Raw genomic sequence first — 24,956 nt, 5'->3', positions numbered from 1 at the left:
TGCAAGACACTCACCGAGGTTATGGTAACATCTACCAGAATGGTTCACACTCTAAAGGTGTTAAGGGATATTTGGAGTGAGAGAATTGCACAGCGAAGTAAATTTGAGATATACTGTGTTAAATGAAAATATATCTTGAATACATCTTTTAACAAGCTGGTAACAGGTACTTGGATTTTCCCCCCCAAAATAGATATTTTATCCTTGGTTTCATTCATGATTTTCCCCACGATACCTTTTTTTCAAATATCCTCATGGATTAGTATCCCTGAAACAAACTTGTGGAGAATGTTGGGTTAAGGTCTTGTGCTAGGTTCAACACAGGCCTTCTGGAGATATTTTGTGCTTGGAAAAGGCAAAACACTAACCTATTAATGAAGGCTGATTTTGTAATAAATTCTAAATACAACTATTTAGAATTAACAGAATCGTCATAAATGAAGCTGGTCTAGATTTTGCTCTTTAGGAGTTATCCACGTCTAGTTTTATATCAGGACTATTTTACCTGTGCAAAATTAATTGCTAAAATCCTGTTAAAGATTATCTGTTTCTTAAGACTTTCACCTATGCAACTATCAGATTTTTTCCCTTCAACAGGAACTTCACACACATTTATTTGCTGGTCTGTTTGGGTTCTAGAGCAATCAGTTGTGATAACATTCTTAGAGAAGAAAATGTAATCCATGTTTTGACATATATTGGAATACATATTGTACATACAAATAGTGTTATCTTAGAATTAAAAGAAAAATTTGATAATCTGTAGTTATGTCCCTTCTATCATCGTTAATGCTGTTTCATATTTCATTTTCTTTTCATTGATTAGACTTGCCAAGATATAGTCATTAACATTGGATTAAGTCTACTAGTATCTAACCCCTTAATTAATTTCTAATTTTAATTTTACTCTGCTTCTCCTCTGTTGGTTTTACTTTGTTCTTTTTCTGGTTTCTTGACATAAAGGTTCACTCATTCCTTTAACACATTTATCCATGTGACAGGCCCAGCTTTGATGGCTGTGGAAAAGTGAAGATGAAACCTAGGCCTACAAACAAGATTTTCTTAATGCATTCAGGGGCATAAGTTCCTCACTGAATAGAACTTTGGTGACATCCAACAAGTTCATATATGCAGGCATCTTATTAACAATGATTTCTGAAGCAGTGTATAATTTGATTTTAAATATTTTATTATGGAAACTTCCAAACACATAAAAAAGTAAAAATATTAGAACAATGAAACCCCCCATAAACAACCATTCTACTTCAGTAATTATTAACATTTTACCAATCTATTGATATTTTCTAGCTCTCTTTGCCAATTTTCTTTTGTGGAATATTTTAATACAATCTGGGTATCTTACTATTTCCTATATATTTATTTCTAATCATAAAATCTTTTATTTTTTAATAACCACACTGATATTATTATCGAGCTTCCCGGGTGGCACCAGTGGTAAATAATCCACCTGCCATTGCAGGAGACCCAAGAGATTCAGGTTCGATCCCTAGGTTGGGAAGATACCCTGGAAAAGGAAATGACAACTCACTCCATTATTCTTGCCTGGGAAATCCCATGGACAGAAGAGCCTGGTGGGCTACAATCCATGGATATAACTTAGTAACTAAACAACAAAACTAGTATTTCTAAAAATCAACTAATACTCAGTGCATGTCCACATTTTCCCCAGTCTCCAAAATGTCTTTTTATGCTTTGTTCAATCTGGGTCCAAATAATGCCCACATATTGAATTTAGTTGATATGCCTCAAGTCTTTTTTTAAAAATCTGTTAACAGTGCCCTTCTTTTTTCATGCCACTCAATAGTTGAAGAAATCAGCTCATTTTGGGGAATTGTTTTGGGAATTTTATACATTCTGGATCGGCTTGGCTGCTTCCTGTGGTAACATTTACTTTGTTCATCTATTTCTCAAGTTCTCGGGTTTAAAAAATTTTTTTGATTTAAAAGTTTGATTCATTCTGTTCATTATTTTGACAAGAAAACTTCATAGGTAGTGACATGTACTTCCTAACTTCATTATACCAGGAGGTGCATAATGTCTGACAGTTTCACTGTTATAGATGTTAAAATCAACCAAAGGGCTTAGAAATGGTCAGCTTGATAAATCCAATATAAAGTTCTCACTATAAACTCTTTCCCCAAATAGTTTTAATATCCCTTGAAGACCACTTTCTGGACATTATTCTTTAAATTAGGAACTAGAAAATGATTTTTCTAATCCAAATATCTTTTTTTTCTGCATTTACTGGTAAGATTCATTAAATTAAAAAAAAAACTTAAATTTGATGAGCTTTGGGTGACCCTGAGACTTGATTCACATGGAAAAAAAAAATACTTTTCCCTTTATTAGTTTTCAGAATGATGAGCTGGTACCCAAGCATCTTCCCAAGCTGACCAAGTTAGGCAGCCATAACCAAGTAAACTATTAAACTGCTACCGGTGTCATGTCAAAAAACCCAGCTCCTACTGGCTGAAGATGGGATACTATGAGCATCAAAAAATTTACTAGTTGCAATGGAATGTCTTCTTTCTTTCTACAAGAGTAACATACACACACGGGTGCACGCACATACACAATTATATTTCCAAGTGGTTAGGTTTTTTTTTTTTTTTTTTTGCCATCTTTTTCATAGTTTCTAATCAATTTTGAGTGGTGGTCAGAGAATACAGACTATAAAACATTTACCTTGTTACTATGGGAAAACAATTTCATATTTCTCTTTGCTTCTTCAACCACTACATTCTTAACCTCATATTCATGAAATTCATCAGGTTTTTTTTTTGGCATGAAATTTCTGATGCAGCTCAAGTGATGAAGAACTTCTCACATTCAAAATAACCTCCTAGATTTTATCTTAGGTTTAATAAGTGCTGAGCAGTGACAGAAGGCATTTCTACAGTTATTACTTCTATAGGATCTTCCTTTCATATGAATTCACTAACACTAATGATGTTAATAACAACTATACATAATATTTACAGAAAACATGCTATATGGCTGCTCTTTTTCCAAGTATTAACTACTCAATCCTCACAATGATACAGCAGGCTGACTCTGAATTGGCCCCAGTGATCCCTTCCTCCTGGGATTCATACTCTTCTATAAGCCTGTTCCCTTGAGTGTAGGGCAGCCTAGTTCCTTGCTTCCAAGCAACAGAAGGTAGCAAAGGTAATGAAATGTCATTTCAATGATTAGAAACACAAGATGATAGCTTCTTCGATGCTAGCAGACTCTTGCTTTCTTGGATTGCATTCTCTGACGAAGCAAGCAGTTATGCTGAAGGGGCTCCTGTAGCAAGGAACTGACTGAAGTCAGCCTTCAGCCAACAGCCAGATAGAATCTGAAGACCTCAGTGCAACAGCCCTCAGGAAATTAATTTGGACAACAACCACATGAGGTTAGAAGTGGATCTCTTCCCCAGTTGAACCTTCAGATGAGACTCAGTCATGGTCGACACCTTGATTTTAGCCTTGTGAGAGGCCCTGAAGCAGAAGACCCAACTAAGTTATGCCTAGTTAGTTGACCTGACCTATAGAAACTGAGATAATAAATGTGTATTATTTTAAGCTACTAAGTTTGTGATATTTTATTATGCAGCAATAAATAGCTAATATTCACAGATACTACTATCACCATTTTACAAGTGAGCAAAATGAGGCACAGAAATTTAAGTACCTATCCAATAATACACTGGTAATACAGTGGTGAAATGGCGATAAAAGATAGATAAGGCTAAAGATTTTCCTGCATTCATTATATTACTTTCTCATATGAATATGCTGAAGACAATGCTTGAATGGTGATGGAAGCAACCATTAAAGCAACATTTTTTTCTGTAATACAAATTTTTTATGCTTAATGAGCATCAAACAAATTCTCTCAAAAATGAATTTTCTGATGTTCTGTAACAATGTGCATTTGAAAGCCTTGTATTAAATTACATTATGAATTTTCTGATGTTGAGTAAGGTGTGAATGTTGTCTAAAAGCCTTCTTACATTCCTTACATTTGTAGGGTTTCTCACCAGTATGAATTCTCTGGTGTTGAGTAAGAAAAGAATAAAGTCTAAAAGCTTTACCACATTCCTTACATTCATAAGGTTTCTCTCCAGTATGAATACTCTGATGTTGAGTAAGTTGTGAGAGAAGTCGAAAAGGTTTTCTACATTCCTTACATTCATAAGGTTTCTCACCAGTATGAATACTCTGATGTTGAGTAAGTTGTGACAGCAGTCTAAAGGCCTTCCCACATTCTTCACATTCATAAGGTCTCTCACCAATATGAATGCTCTGATGGGAAATAAGTTGTGAGTAACTACTAAAGGTCTTCCAACACTCCATACATTCATAAGGTTTCTCACGAGTATGAATTCTCTGATGGCGAACAAGTTGTTGCCTTAATCTAAAAGTCTTCCCACAATCTTTACATTCATAGGGTTTCTCACCAGTATGAATACTCTGATGGACAGTAAGCTGTTGACATATCCTAAAAGCCTTTCCACATTCCTTACATTCATAGGGTTTCTCCCCAAAATGTATTTTCTGATGTATTCTAAGGTCTGGACCACATACGAAGGCTTTCCCACATTCCTTACATTCATAGAGCTTCTCTGAAGTATGAAGTCTTTGATGTCGAGTAAGGTGTGTACACTGCCTAAAGGTTTTCCCACATGCCTTACATTCATAGGGCTTCTCTCCAGTGTGAATTCTCTGATGTCGAGCGAGTTGCTGATGTACTCTAAAAGCCTTTCCACATTCCTTACATTCATAGGGCTTTTCACCAGTATGAAGTCTCTGATGCTGAGTCAATTCTTGGAGGACTGTAAAGGCCTTCCCACATTCCTTGCATTCATAGGGTTTCTCACCAGTATGAAGTTTGTGATGTCTGATAAGGTGTGCACGCTGTCTAAAGGCCTGCCCACATTCCTTACATTTGTATGGTTTCTCACCAGTATGAATTCTCAGGTGTTGACTAAGTGTTGAGCGACGAATAAAGGTCTTCCTACATTCCTTACATTCATACAACTTTTCTCCATTATGAACTCTCTGATATTCAGCAAGAAGATTATGCTTTTTGTAAGTGGTCCTTTTTTCAGAAGCAATTTTCACTTGCCCAAAATATCCCTCTTGTGGTTCCTTTTGCCCCTCAATTTTGCTTTTGCATTCCCAATCATTTCTAAAAATGGAGTCCTGAAGGCTACAGCTTTTAATTCTTTCCATTATCTCCCACTGGAACGAATATATTTCGTAAATGTCCTTTTCTGAAGATAAAATATTGGCACTGTATCTGGACTCCAAGTCTGAAAGAAAACAAGAAAGCAAACACACAATGTTTTCCTGTTCCAGAAGAAAGAAAACTATACAGAAATAAAAAGCACCTAAAATAATGCCTATTACTGAAACCTAGTAGGACCCTTTGGGGCTCTTGGGCATGGAAGCCTTTCTGTGTCCCCTGTTTCTTTGCAGAGAATAGACTCCAGCCTCCATGGACCTTCCCTAGATTCCAAAGGGAAAATCTGAACAGGTGCTAATCAGGGAAGGGAGAGGATGCAGAAACGAGAAAGGGGCAGTCAAGAAACAATACTGCAACCTTGGGTCAGAGTCCTGGTTGCACCACAAGGGATACACGTAACAGTATCTTTGAGCTCTTCTGCAGAACTAAAACCCCCAGCAACTGGAAGATGTTCCAGAGAGGTGACAGTTTGATAACCCTGAGAAGCTCAACAAGACACCACCTGAGGCCAGATTAAATGAACCAGTGAAGCTCTTCAGGAGACCACCAGAGGCCAGATTAAATTAAAGGAATACAGGCCCTGCACACCCCCTGATCCTTATCAGTAACCCTGATCTTAAACTATTGCTATAAAACTCTCACCAACTCCTCCCAGGTTGGGACACACAATTTTTAAAGCACAAGCCCACTGTGTTCCCCTTTGCCTGGCAAAGAAATAAAGCTATTCTTTTCTACTTCACCCCAAACTCTGTCTCTGAGATTTGATTCACCACCAGCATGCAGAGGCTGAGTTTTCAATATCATTACCAGTGAATGGATTAGATATCTCTAGAAGACATTGCATTTCTGCTAATAACATATATGTGTACCTAAAAAAACCTATCTTCTGTAAAATTACACACCAAATATTAACGTTTATGGGGAAAATAGGAAAAATCTCTCCAAAACAATACCTCCAACAGAATTACAATATGACTGACAAACTGCTACTCAATGAAAATGACAGAAGCCAGAAAAACAAGAAGATAGCTGCTAAGAGAAAATAACAGCCAATCCAGAGTTCTATACTCCAAAGAACGAAGACAAAGTTCTGTACCCTTTAAAAATGAAGACAAAACGAAGATAGTTTCAAATAAAACCTAAGAGAATTCATTGCCAACAGGCACAATAAAAGAAATACTAAAGGAAGTTCTTCAGGAACAGAGAAAATGATTCTAAGCAGAAGCACTACAGTACAGAAAAGAAAAAGGAGCACTGTAAAAGGTACCTGTGTAGGTAAATCTAAATCAGTATTAATAGTAGTATTTAAATTAATACTCTGTAGGGATCTAAATGTATATAGAGTTAAGATACCTAACAACAGTAGACAAAATAGAGGATACCTAAAAAGAATTTAAATGTTATTAATGTCTCTACAATATTGAGAAAGATATAAAGGAACTAATTTAAGGTAGAATGCAGTAACTGAAGAATGCATGTGCTAACCTCTAGAGCAACTATTAAAAATTAAAGTGTGTATAACTAACACACTCAAGAGGCAAAAGCTAAAATAAAATATTTTGATTAATCCAAAATAGGCAAGAGAGGGAAAAAAGAGAATGCTGAACAGACAGAAAAAAGAAAGTGGATTTAAACCTAAATATATAAGGTTTATATATTTCCTTGGTGACTCAGACAGTAAAGAATTCACTTGCAATGCAGGAGACCTGGGTTCAAATCCTGGGCCGGGAAGATCCCCTGGAGGAGGGCATGGTAACCCACTCCAGTATTCTTGCCTGGAGAATCCCCATGGACAGAGGAGCCTGGCGGGCCAACAGTCCATAGGGTGGCATGCCCGGCAACAGTGCATGGGGTTGCAAAGAGTAGGACATGACTAAGCAACTAAGCACAGCACATATAAGAAAATTACTTAACTGCAAATGGATAAAATGCACCAACTAAAAGACAAAGACCCTCCTTATCCACATAGGGAGAAGCAGGCTGTATGAGGAGTTCAATCTGGGTAAAGAAAACATCCACTTGTGGGAGCAGCCTCAAGTGTGGAAGATTCAGACCGAGGAGCAGCCCAGCAGTATATTCTGGGCAAACCCACCATGAATCTAACATCTGTCTATCTCCCACCAGCAACATTCAAATCAAAGCCACTACCATATTCCACTGGGACAAATGAAATAGCCTCCTAATTGGTCTTCCTACTATTCATCTTGCCCCTATTTGATCTGTTCTCTGTAGAGTGATACTTATAAGGCAAATCAGCTCATGACATTCTCCTGCTTAGAAATCTCCAATGGCTTTCTATCACAATGACTTCCCCTATGATACTCAAATTTCACATGACCTAGCCCTTACCTAACTTTCTGACTTCATCTTGTTACTCTACTTCTCACTTACCTTTTGAATAATCATCCTGGCCTTCCTCCTCCTCTTCTTTTTAAAATTTTTATTGGAGTATAGTTGCTTTATAATGTATGAGTTTCTGCTGTACAGCAATGTCAATGGGCTATATGTTATATGTTTACATATATCCTGTCTTTTTTGGATTTCCTTCCCATTTAAGTTATCACAGAGCACTGAGTAGAGTTCCCTGAGCTATACAGTAGACTATCATTATTTGTCTATTTTATAATACTATTGATAGTGTAAGTATGTCAGTCCCAATCTCCCAATTCACTCTATCTGAACTTCCCCCTTGGTAGCCACACGTTTGTTCTCTACACTACTGTGTTTCTATTTCTGCTTTGCAAGTAAGATCATCTAGAAAACAGGTAAGGATGATAATAAAAATTTACATGCTGGCCTTTTTGCTGTTCCTCAAACATCAAAGTCTTTGCCCTCTGACCCAAGGTCTCTGCATTTACTGTTTCATTAGGACTGTTTTTGCTTCTTGCTTTAGATATTCAAGTGGTCTGAGCTCTTTTTTTCATGTCTCCACTCAAAAATCATCTCTTCAAAAAGCCCCAAACGCCCAAAAATCTGTCTACATCTCCCAGTTTCTATCTCTGGTTCTCCTCGCTTTTCTTAATAACACTTGTCCCTACATAATACCATTCATTTACTTGTTAACTTAATGTCCTCACCCTTATTAAAATTAAACAAGAAGCCTGCTGGAACTGCCACTCTTGCTCACAGCTGTCCCACTGGTGTGTAGCACAGCGCTTGGTTCAGGTTGGGCATACAAGTACTGCTGAATAAATGAGCGTATTTTTAGGCAAACAAGGGTATGTATACTAGTGAGATTGGAAGAAGCTGGACCCTATATAGACATTGCTATGGACTGAATTTTGTCCCTCCAAAATACACTTAAGCCCTAAACACACAATATGCCTATATTTGGAGACAGTGCTTTTAGGAGGCAATTAAGGTTAAATGAAGTAATAAGGGTGGGATCCTAATTCACAGGACTGCTGGACAGAATAGGACAGGACGGTGGCCTTACAGGAGGAAGAGAGAGATCTTTCTCTTTTTATCATGTGAAGACAGTGTGAGAACGGGGCCATCTGCAAGCCAGTAGAGAGCCCGCATCAGGCCCCAAAATCCTAACCTTGAACTTCTGGCCACCAGAATTGTGGGACAATACATTTCTATTGTTTAAGTCCCTAATCTATGGTATTTTGTTATGGCAGCTGGAGCTGCCTAGTACAGGTTTAGATCATGATGAATTATAATCATTGATCAAGAAAGAGAGTAACTCCTCTCTTGGCTCAAATCTTTTACCTACCACCCCCAACAGGACATTTTTATTTACTTTTTGTTTTGAAATAACTGCAGATTCACAGGATGCTGCAAAGAAAAGTATAGGGAAGTCTCACAACCCCTTCACCCTCCCTCTCAATGTGAACATCTTACAAACTATAGTACAATATTCAAACCAAGAAATTACCCTTGGAATAATCCATAGGGCTGATGTAGATTTCATCATGCCCTCATATATGTGTTTGTATACAGGTCTATGCAATTTTACCAAATGTATAGCCTTATATGCAGAGTACATCATGAGAAATACTGGGCTGGAGGAAGCACAAGCTGGAATCAAGATTTCTGGGAGAAATATCAATAAACTCAGATATGCAGATGACACCATCCTTATGGCAGAAAGTGAAGAAGAACTAAACAGCCTCCTGATGAACGTGAAAGAGGAGAGTGAAAAAGTTGGCTTCAAGCTCAACATTCAGAAAACTAAGATCATGGCATCCAGTCCCATCACTTCATGGCAAATAGATGGGAAAACAGTGGAAACAGTGGCTGACTTTATTTTTCTGGGCTCCAAAATCACTGCAGATGGTGATTGCAGCCATGAAATTAAAAGACACTTACTCCTTGGAAGGAAAGTTATGATCAACCTAGACAGCATATTAAAAAGCAGAGACATTACTTTGCCAACAAAGGTCCATCTAGTCAAAGCTATGGTTTTTCCAGTAGTCATGTATGGATGTGAGAGTTGGACTATAAAGAAAGCTGAGTGCAGAAGAATTGATGCTTTTGAACTGTGGTTTTGGAGAAGACTCTTGAGAGTCCTTTGGACTGCAAGGAGATCCAACCTGTCCATTCTAAAGGAGATCAGTCCTGGGTGTTCATTGGAAGGACTGATGAAGCTGAAACTGCAATCCTCTGGCCACCTGATGTGAAGAGCTGACTCACTGGAAAAGACCCTGATGCTGGGGAAGATTGAGGACAGGAGGAGAAGGAGACGACAGAGGATGAGATGGCTGGATGGCATCACTGACTCAATGGACATGGGTTTAGGTGGACTCTGGGAGTTGGTAATGGGCAAGGAGGCCTGGCATGCTATGGTTCATGGGGTCACAAAGAGTCAGACACAACTGAGCGACTGAACTGAACTGAACTGATAGCCTTGCCTGAGGACATCCTTGTAGCTCAAACAGTAAAGAATCTGCCTGCAATGCAGGAGACCAGGGTTCAATCCCTGGGTCAGGAAGATTCTCTGGAGAAAGGAATGGCAATCCGCTCCACTATTCTTGCCTGGAGAATCCCATAGACAGAGAAGTCTGGCGAGCTATAGTCTGTAGGGTCGCAAAGAGTTGCACACGACTGAGCCACTAACACATCACACATAGCCTTGCCTAACCCTCACCACAATCAAGACTCAACTGTATCATAACCACAATGTTTTATTCCTTTGTAGCTTCAACCATCTTTCCCCCTCCCTACATTCCTAACCTCAGGTAACTACTAATCCAATTTCCATCTCTATAATTTTATTATTTCATAAATATTAATTAGAGTCATATGGTATAACCTTTTATGATTATTTTTTTCACTCAACATAATTTCTTCCAGGTTCACCCAAATTATCACATGTATTAAGAATATATTCCTTTTTGTTGCCGAGTGTTATTCCATCGTATGGATGTACTTTTTACCCATTTTTAATTGAGCTGCCTATCATTGTAGTGTTGAGTTGTAGTGTATCAACTGGATGTTGGTCCTTTGTTTACTACTATTTTCTCTCAGTCTATGACTTGCTTATTCACTTTTTATTAGTGTATTTTGATGAGATAAAGTTTTTCATTTGGATAAATTATGACATCAATTTTTATGGTTACTGCTTTCTCCTAAGAAACTTTTACCTAATATCAAGTCATTCCCCTATGTTTTCCTCTAAAAGATTTGCATCCATGCTAAGTCACTTCAGTCCTGTTGACTCTGCAACCCTACGGACTGCAGCCCGCCAGGCTCCTCTGACCATGGGATTCTCCAGGCAAGAATACTGGAGTGGGTTGCCATGCCTTCCTCCAGGGGATTGTCCCAAGACAGGGATCAAACCTGTGTCTTAAGTCTTCTGTGCTGGCAGGCAGGTTCTTTGCCACTAGCACCACCCTGGGAAGCCCATTTACTTTTTGCTTTTATATTTTTTACATATAAAATGTATACCTAGTTTTTAAATTTTTATTTTATTTTTTACATTTGACTTTTAAGATTTTTTAATGTTTAGTTTTTATATTTAGGTCTAAAGTCTATCTCAAATTAATTGTGATATGAGGTGAAGATTTTTTCCCCCAATTATTCCAGTATCACTTGTTGAAATACTTTCCTTTTCCCATTGGAAGGCTCTGACACCTTCGTCAGGAAGTAAATGACACCAAGTGCATGTGAGGTCTGCATCTAGGGTCTCTGTTCTGTTTGCTGATCCTTAGCCAATACCACAATGTCTTGAGTAATTTAGTTTTATAATATATCTCAAAGTATCTTGAAGTCATGTAGTCTAAGTTCTATAACATGTTCGTCCTTTTTTGAGATTGTTTTAGACATGCTAAGTCCACTGCTTTTCCATATAAATCTTAAAATCAGTTTGTCAGTATCTACAAAATTTTCAAAAAAGGTTCCTAGGATTGTGCCTGGAACTGTGTTGCATCCCATCCCCAAAATGGCATCTTTCTATTCATCGGATCATCTTGGCAATGTTCCATGGCTTTTATTGTAGAGGTTTTGCACATTTTGTCAAATTTATTCCTCAGGATTTTGTTTTCTGACACTACTGTAAACTGACTTAATTTACTTTAATTTTTCTTAATTAACTTTAATTTTCCAATTTTTTTCATATATAAAAACACAACTCATTTTTGTAGCTTAACTTTGTATCCTGTGATCTTCACTTACTAGTTTGAGTAGATGTTGCTTTGATTCCTTAGGATTTTCTAAGTATATAATTATACCATCTCCGAATAGTTTTACTTCTTCCTTTTTGATCTTTATATCTCTTATTTCTTTTTCTTGCCTGATTGCAATGCTTGGACCTTCAATTTAATGTTAAGTAGATACGGGGAGACTGGGCATCCTTGCCTTGTTCAGTCTTAGGAGGGAACTCTTCAATCAAGTATGATAAAGTTAATGATGTAGTATTTTTTCAGCAGATGCCCTTTATCACACTGAGGAAGCTCCTTTCAATTTCTAGTTTCCTGAGAGTTTTTATCATGAATGGATATTGAATTTTGTCATATGCTATTTTTACATTCATGGAGATAATCAAATGATTTCTCACATTTCTGTTAATATGGTAAATTATACTGATTAATTTTTAAATGTTAAACCAAGCATAATTTCCTGGGGTAAACTCTATTTAGTCATCATTACTATATATTGCTGGATTTAATTTTCTGATATTTTGTTAAGCATTTTACATCTATGTTCAAGAAGGACAGAAATTACCAAGGCGGTGGGGAGGGGGGTGCTGGTGGGTGGGGCAGAATTATAAACTTACATCCTTCATGAACATAGTGTAAGAATTAAAGTAGCCTCATAAAATGAGTTGGAAGGAGTTCTTTTTCTGAAGGAATATGTGTAATACTGTACTATTACTTCCTTAAATATTTAATAGAATTCACCAGTGAAACTACCTGGGTCTAGCATTTTCTTTCTGGAAAGACTTCTGATAATGAACTTAATTACTTTAGTAGATATTAGATTATGCATATTTTCTTTTTACTCTTGTGTCAGATCTGGTAAGTTTGTATTTTTCAAGGAATTTTTCCATTTAAGTTGTCAAATTTACTGGCATAAAGTTATTCATGATATTCGCTCTTTTTTTAATATGGAACATGTCATGAATTTGCATGTCAACCCTGCGCAGGGGCCATGTTAATCTTCTCTGTACTGTTCCAATTGGAGTGTATGTGCTGCTGAAGTGAACTCTTATTCTTTTAATGGATATAACATGTTAAGCGAAAACCTCTCTTTCTTTCCTGGTATTAGTAATTTATGTTGTCTCTCTTTTTTTCTTGATTAGTCAAGTTGGTGTTCATTTTTTTTTTTTTGATTTATTTTTTTATTTTTTTGGTGTGTATTAATTTTGTTGATCTTATCGAGAGATCAACTCTAAGCTCTGTTAAGTTTCTCTGCTTCTTTTCTTTTTCTATTCTGTTGATTTTAACTCTTACATTATCATTTGTTTTCCTTCTACTGAGAACAGCTTTTTTCTTTGAAGTGGGAGAGAAATATGATGTGAGAAATAGAGAGTTGTAATCAAGGCCAGTAGGAAATTCCCTTGTTAGCCCAGGTTTAAAAGATTTTAATTTGCTTCCTAGGTCTTAGGCCTTTCCTCTACAGGCTTTTGAAGAGTGATTTGTAAATATCAAGGGAATGTCTCTATCCTGATGTACTTGGCTATTACCTACAGTAATGATTTTCCCATGCCTACTCAGCCCTCACTCACCAGGGTGATGTTTTCCTGTTCCTTCTCTCACAACCATCCAGGGTTCCTTCCCTTCATCCAATAAGGTAATCACATCTGGCTTAGACATGGAAGGACCTGCTTAAAATATAATGTGACATGAAATTATAAACCCCAAAGTCTTTAGGTTCACATGTGGTTAAATTTATAATAAACTAGTAGTTCAAAATGGTATTTTATAAAGTCTAAGCACAAAGAAATGCTAGGAAGTTGAAAAACACTCACACTAGGGTAACCTCAGGACCACTAAGGACAGACACCAGATAGTTAAGAACAGGCTTTAAAACAATTTAAACTCATATAAGCTCTGCTGAGAGGCAGTCTTATTTAATAGCTGAGAACACAAATTATGGATCCAGATAGTACGGGTTCATCCTGCCTTTGTTGCTATGTTGCCTCAGCAAATTATTAACCTTTGTGCCTAAGTTTTCTCATCTGAAATAAGGATAATAATAGTACATTTCCCATAGAGTTGTTGTGAGGATTAATTAGTAATATACAATGTTCAGAATAGTACATAAGTACAGTCCAGTTCAGTTCAGTCGCTCAGTCGTGTCCGACTTTTTGCAACCCCATGAATCGCAGTACGCCAGGCCTCCCTGTCCATCACCAACTCCCAGAGTTCACTCAGACTCATGTCCATCGAGCCAGTGATGCCATCCAGCCATCTCATCCTCTGTCGTCCCCTTCTCCTCCTGCCCCCAATCCCTCCCAGCATCAGAGTCTTTTCCAATGAGTCAACTCTTCACATGAGGTGGCCAAAGTACTGCAGTTTCAGCTTTAGCTTCATTCCTTCCAAAGAAATCCCAGGGCTGATCTCCTTGCAGTCTAAGGGACTCTCAAGAGTCTTCTCCAACACCACAGTGCAAAAGCATCGATTCTTCGGCGCTCAGCCTTCTTCACAGTCCAACTCTCACATCCATACATGACCACAGGAAAAACCATAGCCTTGACTAGACGGACCTTTGTTGGCAAAGTAATGTCTCTGCTTTTCAATATGCCATCTAGGTTGGTCATAACTTTCCTTCCAAGGAGTAAGCGTCTTTTAATCTCATGGCTGCAGTCACCATCTGCAGTGATTTTGGAGCCCCCCAAAATAAAGTCTGACACTGTTTCCCCATCTATTTCCCATGAAGTGATGGGACCAGATGCCATGATCTTCATTTTCTCAATGTTGACCTTTAAGCCAACTTTTTCACTCTCCTCTTTCACTTTCATCAAGAGGCTTTTTAGTTCCTCTTCACTTTCTGCCATAAGGGTGGTGTCAACTGCATATCTGAGGTTATTGATATTTCTCCCCGCAATCTTGATTCCAGCTTGTGCTTCTTCCAGCCCAGCGTTTCTCATGATGTATTCTGCATATAAATTAAATAAGCAGGGTGACAATATACAGCCTTGACATACTCCTTTTCCTATTTGGAACCAGTCTGTTGTTCCATGTCCAGTTCTAACTGTTGCTTCCTGACCTGCATACAGATTTCTCAAGAGGCAGATCAGGTGGTCTGGTATTCCCATCTCTTTCAGAATTTTCCACAGTTTATTGTGATCCACACAGTCAAAGGCTTTGGCCTTTGTACATAAGTACAAATATATGCATTTATATATATGAAAGTGAAAGTGTTAGTCACTCAGTCGTGTCCAACTCTTTGTGACCCTATGGACTGTAGCCTGCCAGTCCATGGCTCCTCAGTCAATGGAATTCTTTGGGCAAGAATCCTGGAGTGGGTAGTCATTCCTTTCTTCAGTGGATCTTCCTGACCCAGGGACTGAACCTAGGTCTCGTGCACTGCAGGCAGATTCCTTACCATCTGAGCTACCATATACCATAATATGTGTGTATATTAGCAGTTGATTTCTATTATTATCAATTGGCTGAGAGAAGAATAAGAGGCTTCCTGAGACATCCTCAGATACTTACTAGGATATTTGTTTAACATTAAATGTAAAGTTCTTAGATTTTTAACCTTCAACCACAAAGCAAGTAGAACTGAATATGTCTGTTATACAAAACAGAATGCATTTACTTGAGTTTTAGACGAACTACATGGATTCATCTCCTACTATGTAAATTCTACAGGCTCCTCTTATTTTTAAAGAGGTTCAGAATCCCTGTGTCTAGGTATTCTCTTCACAGATGGATTAGAAAGACGCTCCATCAATTCTTAGCTCAAATACATAGTGAATTCTGGTTTCTTGAACAATGTTTCTGTCAAAAAAAATCCAGAATTCAAACCCAGCCCCTGTGTACTAAGAAAACATGGAAACAACAGAGCCTGAAGAAAGTCTGAAGGACCTAGCCTGCTGAGCCTGAGAATGACAAGTGTTAAAAGGAGGGTCCTATTTCCAACCTAACAAAGCTTACACCATTCCTTTGGAACAGAGAGAAAAATTTCATTTAGTTTCTCAAACACAGTCCTCTAATTGACAGAAGAGAAAGTCGGTATAATTTGAGACAAACTGCCTTACCTAGTGAGATGAAGTTGCTGTAATTCTCCCACATCACATCCCTATATAAGTCCCTCTGTGCTGAGTCCAAGAATTCCCATTCTTCCTGTGAGAAGTCAATGGCCACATCTCTGAAAGTCACTGAACCCTGAAAAAAATAAAACTCATGTATTACTTGTGAAAATACATGAAATATTTTTTTATAAATAGAAAGAGAGGGAATCAATGACTGCATTGCAGAGACGGAGGGAGCACAGAGCAAGCACATTTACTTATTTGTTTGTTATTTACTTCTGGCTGTGCTGGGTCTTCACTGCTGCGCTCTGGCTTTCTCTAGTTACGGTGACTGGGGCTGCTCTCGAGTTGTGGCGCATGCACTTCTCATTGCAGTGGCTTCTCTTGTTGCCGGCACATGTTGTAGGGCTTGCAGGCTTGGTAGTTGTGGCACATGGGCTTAGTTGCCCAGATGCCCTGTGGCATCTTCCCAGACCAGGGATCAAACCCATGTCCCCTGCATTGGCAGGTAGATTCTTAACCACTGGACCAGCAGAGGAAGCCCAGAGCAAGCAAATTTATGCCATGTGAATGAGACAGTAAGAAAACTAGCATCCCTGAAACACAGCGCTACATGTTATGAACCATCTTGTGACTGCAGATAAGATTAAATTTTTACCCAAAAATATCTGGAAAGGAATAAATTAACCAAAAGAAGTCCCAAAGAAATGAAACAGTGCACACAAGCCTTCAGCAAGCTGTTTCTCCACCACAAATTCTTAAGAAGTATGAGATCTTCTATCTTCTTTTTCCTTCACTGATAATGAAAAAATATTGATAAAAATTTCTCCCAAATGTACTACAAAATCTCTAAGAAAATGACTCAAGTTCGTCATAAAGTCAGATTTTATTATAAGCACTTTGCCTATTATGACCAATTCTTTATTTTTTAAAATCTGCTACATGGCAGTCCACATTTCGAATGCATTAAATTCAATCTTTTTTCACTCTCTCTTTAGATTTCTGGATTCAATACAATCTCAAAAATCTTCCTCAACCCTCACATTCTACACTATTACTTACACTCATGGATGGAGGAACCTGGCAGGCTACAGTCCATGGGGTCACAAAGAGTCGGACACGACTGAGCAACTGAGTTATATGCATAAATAACACATTATTTATGCATCTGTATGATCTTCTTAGCTCTTTATCATTCATCATCCCTCACTGAACACCTTTCCTCACTTCTGAGTTAGAGAGTGTGTGCGTGTTTAGTCGCTCATCGTGTCCGATTCTTTGCAATCCCCACAGACTGCAACTCACCAGGCTCCTCTGTCCACAGTATTTCCCAGGCAAGAATACTGGAATGGGTTGCCATTTCCTCCTCCAGGGGATCTTCCTGACCCAGGGAGACCCAGATTGAACCCGAGTCTCCTGCATTGCAGATTCTTTACCGTCTTAGCCACCAGCGAAGCCCCAAGTGTTAAAAATAGTACTCTGGATCATGATTATCAACGAGGAGTGATTTTACTTCCAAGAAGACATCCGGCCACGTCCAGAGACAATTCTTATTGGCACAACTGGGGAGAGGGGGTGTGAGTGTTAGACATCTAATAAATGTCTAACATGGATACTGTTGACATCCAACAATGCAGAGGACACTCCGCCAGAGTAAACGATTCTCTGGCTTAAAATATTAGTACAGTTGACACTTGAACAACAAGGATTTGAAATGCATGGTACCAGTTCTATGTGTATTTTTCTCAGTCATAAATACTACAGTATGATGCAATTCTAGGTTCACTGAATCTATGGATGTGGAACTGCAGATAATAAGGAATTCCAGATATGAAGGGATGGCATACACAGAGGGTCAGATTTTCAACTGCCCAGAGGGTCAGCGCCCCTAATTCCTGCACTGTTCAAAGATCAACTGTAGTTCCAAAATTGAGAAACCCTGCTCGAAACCAGCACATCTGGTAAAACTGTACAGTGGTCTCTGCTCCTAGTATTCTTCTCTCAGAGCTTCCTGGAGATAATTCTTGACCTATTCGCTGTCCGGTTCTGATCACCTCCTACTCAACCCGCTCGTGAGGGAGGGATCCTAAACAGTATGAGATGACTGAATATCTGACACCTGATAGATGCAACTGATGGCAGTTTATTAGTCACATATACTCACAGCCCAGGAAAGGAAGATATTACACGTCATACAGGGCCACACAGGGGATGTACTCAGGAATAGGGTGAACAAACAGAATCTGCGGGAGGCAGGCTTTATAGTGAAAAGAGGATGATGGATTCCGTGGCCAATGCAGGATGATGTGATGGCTTGTTTGAATAATTCTGTGGGCTGCCAAGGAGGTGACTTACTAGGTTAAGGACCAGGAGAGGTTCAGCTGGTCTGGCGAATAGAGGAACTAGCCAGGTAAATGGGGGCCCCATCTGGGGAGAGCAGGGAAACTCTTAGTTAGGTCTCTGGAGCCTTGACAAGATATCAAGGCAGCATATGAAATTTTAAGCCTCACAAAACGAGCCCTCAATCAAATCCCTACCTCTTCCACGCTCTACAAAGCCTTACATACCATAATATTTCAATGCACTAATATTTCAACCAACACGAAATCTTGTTACGTATTTTAAAAACTCAGGTTTGTGAAGAAGTTTGGCGGTTTCCCTATCAGCAGTCAAACAAGACGAAATTCTCTCTTTCATCAAACCACAGGATTTTCAAGGAAAGTTCAAAGAGGGATCTCCCACTTAGTATCAATAATCCATTGCTGAAAATCAAGACATTCCAACACTACATAGTTTCCCCACCATTTTGGGTGGGTGCCTATTTTCCTACCGTTTTAAAGCAAAGCATTCTATTGCATTCTACATTAATTCCAACCCTCTCGCTAGCTTCGCATTTCCCCCAGGACAGAACTCCAGTACACACGGGTCATGCACGTATGGTATCTTTGGTTTTCGTATTTTCTTTCAGCTTTGCTATTTCTTTTACCAAATGTTTTTTTCTCACTTGCTTTGTTTCTCCACAATTTTCTTCAATACTTTTCCAACTTTTTAGGAACTCACTTTACAAAATGACAAACGCAGGGGCTACGTGGGAAATGCACCATGAAAGTGCGTTTCCAATAAGAACGTAACGGAGGAATGACTCTTACTCTGTACGATGCTCTTATGCCTTCCCTTCTGCCAGCAACACCAATTATACACATCCCCTTTGATGATATTTGCAAGCATTTCAAAACATCCGCAGATGGTTCTGATGGTTCAGCAATTGTATTTGGAATACAACAAGACTTCGTGTACATTGTTTTCTGTTTTTTAAATAAAAAAAGTTACATTGAACTATATGATTTCACTTATATAAAGTCCTCAAAATAAGCAAAATTATTATAGGGTATTCCAAGTCAGGATTACATTTGGATACATTTGGACGGGGTGGGTAGAAAGTAACTGAAAGGGGGGTATCTGAATGCCAGTAACATTCTTTCTTCTCCTGAGGGCTAATATAACAGAAATACTCAATTTATGAAAATTCATTTAGATGCACACTTAGGATTTGAGCACTATTCACTATGTATGTTTTGCATCAATAAAAAGTTCTAAAAATCTTTTAAAAGATGTTAAATTCTATATTGGGGATGTAAATTTTTGTTGCTGCTGTTTGTTTGTTTTTGGCCATGCCACATGGCACTTGGGATCTTATTTCCCCGACTAGGAATTGAACCCATGTCCCCTGTAGTTAGAAGTGCAGAGTCTTAACCACTGGACCACCAAGGAAGTCCCTGCGGATGTAAATTGTTTCCATATAGAACCAGACCAAAAATCACTGTTTTCAGAGAAATGTGCTTTCGTTGAAGTTTAGGTATTAAAATAAAAAACTAAGATAAAAAATGTTAACGGGGGAACATTTGGCAGAAATTACCTGCTTTTTTCTTAAGGCAATTTACTTTTGCTCCCTCATGGCTCTTGACAGAAGATGGTCCACATTAGTGGGAAAAAAGAGAAGGGCACACAGAGTGTGCCCAGCACACACTGGGCTATTTGTCTCCAACTCTCACAGGAATGAGAGGGACTAAAGTAGGTTATTGAATGGAGTTCCATTAAACAGAAGTTTCAGAATAAGGAAAGAGTATGTATACATGGTCTAGAAATAGGTAATATTTCAAAAAGGAAGAAGAAACATCAACTTACATGGGCCATTGTTTTGAACTGCAAGCACTGGTCAGTCCTTTTCAAGATTTCTGTTAGAGATCTGCAGAGTTCAGATAAGCCAGATCTGGAAGAAGACAAAGCAGTGATAAAACCAGAGGTGCCTCAGAGCTCCTCCAAATGACTTATGTTAGTTTTATGAGTTTTCCTCTTCCATTCCTGCTTCCAAAATACTCCTCACCACTCTCATATTCAACTGGAGGAGAGCACAGGGAGTCTAAAGAAATCCAAGCTCTGAAGTGTGCACATGCTCTGTTTCTTCCCACTCTCTGTGACTCCCTGGGCCTTAGCCCGCCAGGCTCCTCTGTCCAAGGGATTTCCCAGGCAAGAATACTGAGGGGGGTTGCCATTTCCTATTCCAGGGGATTTTCCCAACCCAGGGATCAAACTTGCATCTGCTTGGCAGGCAGATTCACCACCCAGACACCTGCGAAGCCCATGTCTTAAGAATACTACCCAGAAAAGAAAGACAGAAAGTCCCTGACTCATGTCTTTTAGGCACTGATAGCAGTCTCATGACTGCTTCCTTTCACAGCATCCTGGCAAATGCATTTATTTTGCTTCTGAACCAATACTTTGAGCCAAGATGCCTATGAAGTCCTCCAACTGCTACTAGATCTTCTTGCCCTATTAGTCTAACTTTGCAGGTAACATCATCAAAATAAAAACTGTAAAGCATAAATCTTACTGTATGAAATCCACGCACCTCCATAGAGACCTCACAGCTATACTCTGGATGTAACTCGACAGTGTTTGCTATCATTAGATCAACATCTTCCCCCTCATGATGGACTGGGCTTCCCAAGTGGCGCAATGGTAAAGAACACGCCTGCTGATGCAGGAGACATAGGAGACATAGGTTTGATTCCTGGGTTGGGAAGATTCCCTGGAAGATGAAATGGTAGCCTTCTCCAGTATACTTGCCTGGAAAATCCCATGGACAGAGGAGCCTGGCAGGCTACAGTCCATGGGGTCGCAGAGTTGGACATGACTGACTACGCATTACTACTACTGATGATGGATTACTAAGTAAAGAGGGAAAGATTTAAGTATACATAATGCTGAGATCCGGAGAAGGCAATGGCACCCCACTCCAGTACTCTTGCCTGGAAAATCCCATGGACGGAGGAGCCTGGTAGGCTGCAGTCCATGGGGTCACTAAGAGTCAGACACGAGAGACCTCACTTTCACTTTCCACTTTCATGCATTGGAGAAGGAAATGGCAACCCACTCCAGTGTTCTTGCCTGGAGAATCCCAGGGACGGGGGAGCCTGGTGGGCTGCCGTCTATGGGGTCACACAGAGTCGGACACGACTGAAGTGACTTAGCAGCAGCAGCAGCAGCAATGATGAGATTTGGTATACTGTTGCAATTACTAACATAGGCTTTGCTGTCAAATTTCCAGGATATAAATCTAAGCTCTCATAGTTATCAAACTGTGTTACCTTAGACATGTTACTTTGCAGCCTTAGAATCCTCCTATAAAAAATGGTGATAACTATAGATTCTATCCCAAAGCATTGTTACGAGTATTAAATAAGACTCTACATATATATGCACTAAAGTTGCAAATAAACGTTTAATAAAAGTCAGCTATATCACTGAAAATGAAGGATACTACATACTTCTTCCCACAATTATTAAAGAAAATTCTCTTCTGCTCTTTATTCTTCCACAAAAAAATTTGAGCTTCTCAGCCCCACTCTTCCTCATAATGCTAATAAATTTCAAAACTTCAGGTTGGTAGGCAATTCCTCTTGAATAACAACAATTTACAAAAGGACAGACAGTGTGAGGATGGATGAAGCACACATGGCAAAATCCTCATAATTTTTGGATCTGGGTGATGAGGAAACACATGGAATTACAATTTAATAATAACAACTAAATCTATTGAGCATTTATGTGTCAAGCATTATCTGAGGACTTTACACATATTAATTCACCTATTCACAGCAATCCTATACAGTAGGTTCTATTATTACCCTCCTTTTACAGATGAAGGAAGAGTGGTGCAAAGAGATGAAATGAACTGCCCCAACTTCACCGAGTTCTAAGTGGCAAGTTAGGATTAGAATCCAGGTAATTCAGCTCATAACTCATCCTATCGCCACTATACTAAACTCCCTTTCATAAGATCACATAAACACGTGATCTGAAACACACATACGCTGTCAAAAACTTCAAGTCACTTGTCAAATTTCTATACTGTTTTCCTCCCTTCCTACTAATATTTCCCTTCTCTTGTTAACACAGATTTCTCTGTTAAAAATCTATCACCTTGAAACTCCTAAAGGCTAAGACTGAAAAGCTAAGACTTTGTCACCAATCAAACATCTTTTCCTGCTTTTGACCTCAGGGCAGTGGAAAAGATCAAGGATACCTAGGGTATGATTTCAACTAAACTGTAATCTTCTCACTAAATGACAGCCTAAAATAATGCTATGCAGTTAGCCTCCCTGTATGACCTGCAGATCATTTAAACTATTAGAAAGCAGCAGCTCACAGGCGGAATTAAATGACTGTCAAGTGTTCATCTGAATAGTCAATGGAGAGGAAGAACAAAATACCAGGCCATATGGCAGTTCTATTTCCAGTTTTTTGATCCAGCAATCCCACTGCTAGGAATACACACTGAGGAAACCAGAAGGGAAAGAGACACGTGTACCCCAATGTTCATCGCAGCACTGTTTATAATAGCCAGGACATGGAAGCAACCTAGATGTCCATCAGCGGATGAATGGATAAGAAAGCTATGGTACATATACACAATGGAGTATTACTCCGCCATTAAAAAGAATGCATTTGAATCAGTTCTAATGAGGTGGATGAAACTGGAGCCTATTATACAGAGTGAAGTAAGCCAGAAGGAAAAACATCAATACAGTATACTAACGCATATATATGGAATTTAGAAAGATGGTAACAATAACCCTGTGTACGAGACAGCAAAAGAGACACTGATGTATAGAACAGTCTTATGGACTCTGTGGGAGAGGGAGAGGGTGGGAAGATTTGGGAGAATGACATTGAAACACGTAAAATATCATGTAAGAAACGAATTGCCAGTCCAGGTTCGATGCACGATACTGGACACTTGGGGCTAGTGCACTGGGACGACCCAGAGGGATGGTATGGGGAGGGAGAAGGGAGGAGGGTTCAGGATGGGGAACACATGTATACCTGTGGCAGATTCATTTTGATATTTGGCAAAACTAATACAATTATGTAAAGTTTAAAAATAAAATAAAATTTAAAAAAAAACCAAAAAACCAGGCCAATGGGTAGGATATTTCAGCTGTTTAGTTAAAGCCTAACTAGCTAAAGACTACCTGGAATAAGCCTGCAGAGTCCAACAAAATAGGACTGACTCAAGAGAGGGAGGAAATTCTTTGGAATGTGACAGAGGACAGGGATAAAAAAAAGCCCCTCTGTAAACAGCTGTGCTCCAGCTGAAGGATTCTGAGGCTGTGGGGAACCATTCTGGAATGACTGCTGCTACTGAAGTGAAAGAACAAGATAGGCAGGGACTAACTGGAGATTGAGTGCTATTAGTAAAGTGAGGGTAATTTAGCAAGCGGGTATCTCCAGAAATAAAATAAAAACAGCAAGGCAGGTCTGGAGCAACCCTGGTAAGAAAGCTATAAGCTCTCAAAAAGGGAGTCTTTATGGCATTTTACAACTGCGGCGTGACCTGTGCAGTAGTAACGTTTTCTATTAACTGTGTAGTTGGTTTTCTGTCTTTTCTCTCTCAACAAGATTAACGGCAGGATTACTTTTTGTCTTAGTCTGACCTATTTTTCACTTCTTACAAGTATCCCCGGGTCTAGAAAAAGAAGTGAAATTACACTTTATGGGACAAAGAGGAAACATCATGTAGATTTCCTTCTTTCTAAAGATTGGCGGACGATGACGGGAATCGACGCAGTGAGCCTTTTTCCCCAGCTCAGCCGGGCCAGACTAAGGACACACACCCGCTACGACCCTCGCTCCCACCATCCATCACACACACTACCCGATGGAAATAAGAGGGAGCCGGGGTGAAGCTGTGCCTTCCCGGCATCGGACAGAATGGCCAGAGTACAATGGCCAGGGCTGGAAGCTGTCTCCGAGTTCAAGAGCGCTGCCTTGGGAGGGAGCTCTGGTTAAGCTGTGGTTCTGAGAGCTGTTGTTCTGCGTCTTTTTGTTACAGGCCTTCACTGTGGGGTTCGTAAATCTAACTCGGAGCCATTCTGGGCCGCTGCATCTGCGCGGCCCTGAAGCAGGAGGACAGAGGACGCATCAGAGCACCCAGTGTCCGGGCAGCGTCACAAACTACACAGTCACTGCAGCCGGGTGCACACAGAGACCGCGCCGCCCCCGCGCCGCCCCCGGGCCCATTTCCTCAGTGCACGAGACCAACTCACCTCTCCGAGCCGAAACCCGCAAGGAAGCCGGAAGGAAACTAGGCGCAGAGGCATGTGGGAAATGTAGTCCCGGATAGGGAGGGCCTGGTCCTCGCCTTAACGGGTTTCGTGGGATGCGCAAGCGCGGGCGCGAGTGGGCAGGGCGGGAGCGCGCCGTGGACCTCCCGGCTTGGGGTTCAGCTGAAGCGGCACCGGCTTCGAGGCTTCACGGGGATGAATGAGGCACCCGCTGCCAGCTTGGGTTTGAGGTGTCTCTGCGGAACTGCTAACTGGGGTTTAGAGAGACCGTCTTGGCACTGCTGCTGCTGCTGCTAAGTCGCTTCAGTGCTGCTGCTACTGCTGCCAAGTCACTTCAGTCGTATCCGACCCTGTGCGACCCCATAGACGGCAGCCCACCAGGCTCCCCCGTCCCTGGGATTCTCCAGGCAAGAACACTGGAGTGGGTT

The 24,956-nt window shown here is 39.8% G+C and overlaps 1 protein-coding gene and 1 non-coding gene across 11 annotated transcripts; both read right to left on the bottom strand.

Annotated features, from left to right (window-relative positions):
- Positions 1–1,171: 1,171 nt before the first annotated feature.
- On the bottom strand, positions 1,172–24,539 carry ZFP14 (ZFP14 zinc finger protein). 10 transcript variants are annotated; one of them, XM_086352009.1, is made up of 6 exons: positions 24,120–24,539; positions 20,087–20,171; positions 19,051–19,206; positions 15,908–16,034; positions 13,424–13,519; positions 2,865–5,320 (listed from the first exon to the last, which is right to left on the bottom strand). In XM_086352009.1, the coding sequence occupies exons 2-6, from the start codon at positions 20,093–20,095 to the stop codon at positions 3,954–3,956; spliced, it is 1,755 nt and encodes a 584-aa protein (XP_086208135.1). In that variant the 5' UTR covers positions 20,096–20,171; positions 24,120–24,539; the 3' UTR covers positions 2,865–3,953. The 10 variants fall into 10 exon arrangements, with proteins under 10 accessions (XP_086208138.1, XP_086208140.1, XP_086208141.1 ...); XM_086352007.1 differs by having other exon boundaries at positions 13,424–13,522; positions 24,511–24,539; XM_086352010.1 differs by having other exon boundaries at positions 24,511–24,539.
- Positions 12,797–12,903, bottom strand: LOC147353724 (U6 spliceosomal RNA). Its single transcript, XR_015146757.1, has one exon. It is a non-coding gene; the product is annotated as a U6 spliceosomal RNA (small nuclear RNA).
- Positions 24,540–24,956: the final 417 nt, after the last annotated feature.

Source organism: Bos grunniens, chromosome 18, assembly GCF_055505025.1.
Source record: "Bos grunniens cultivar Pamir isolate PY7600 chromosome 18, Bosgru_T2T1.0, whole genome shotgun sequence".
Taxonomy (NCBI): domain Eukaryota; kingdom Metazoa; phylum Chordata; class Mammalia; order Artiodactyla; family Bovidae; genus Bos; species Bos grunniens.
Note: the sequence above shows the minus strand (reverse complement) of the source record. Positions and strands in the feature narration are given on the sequence as shown.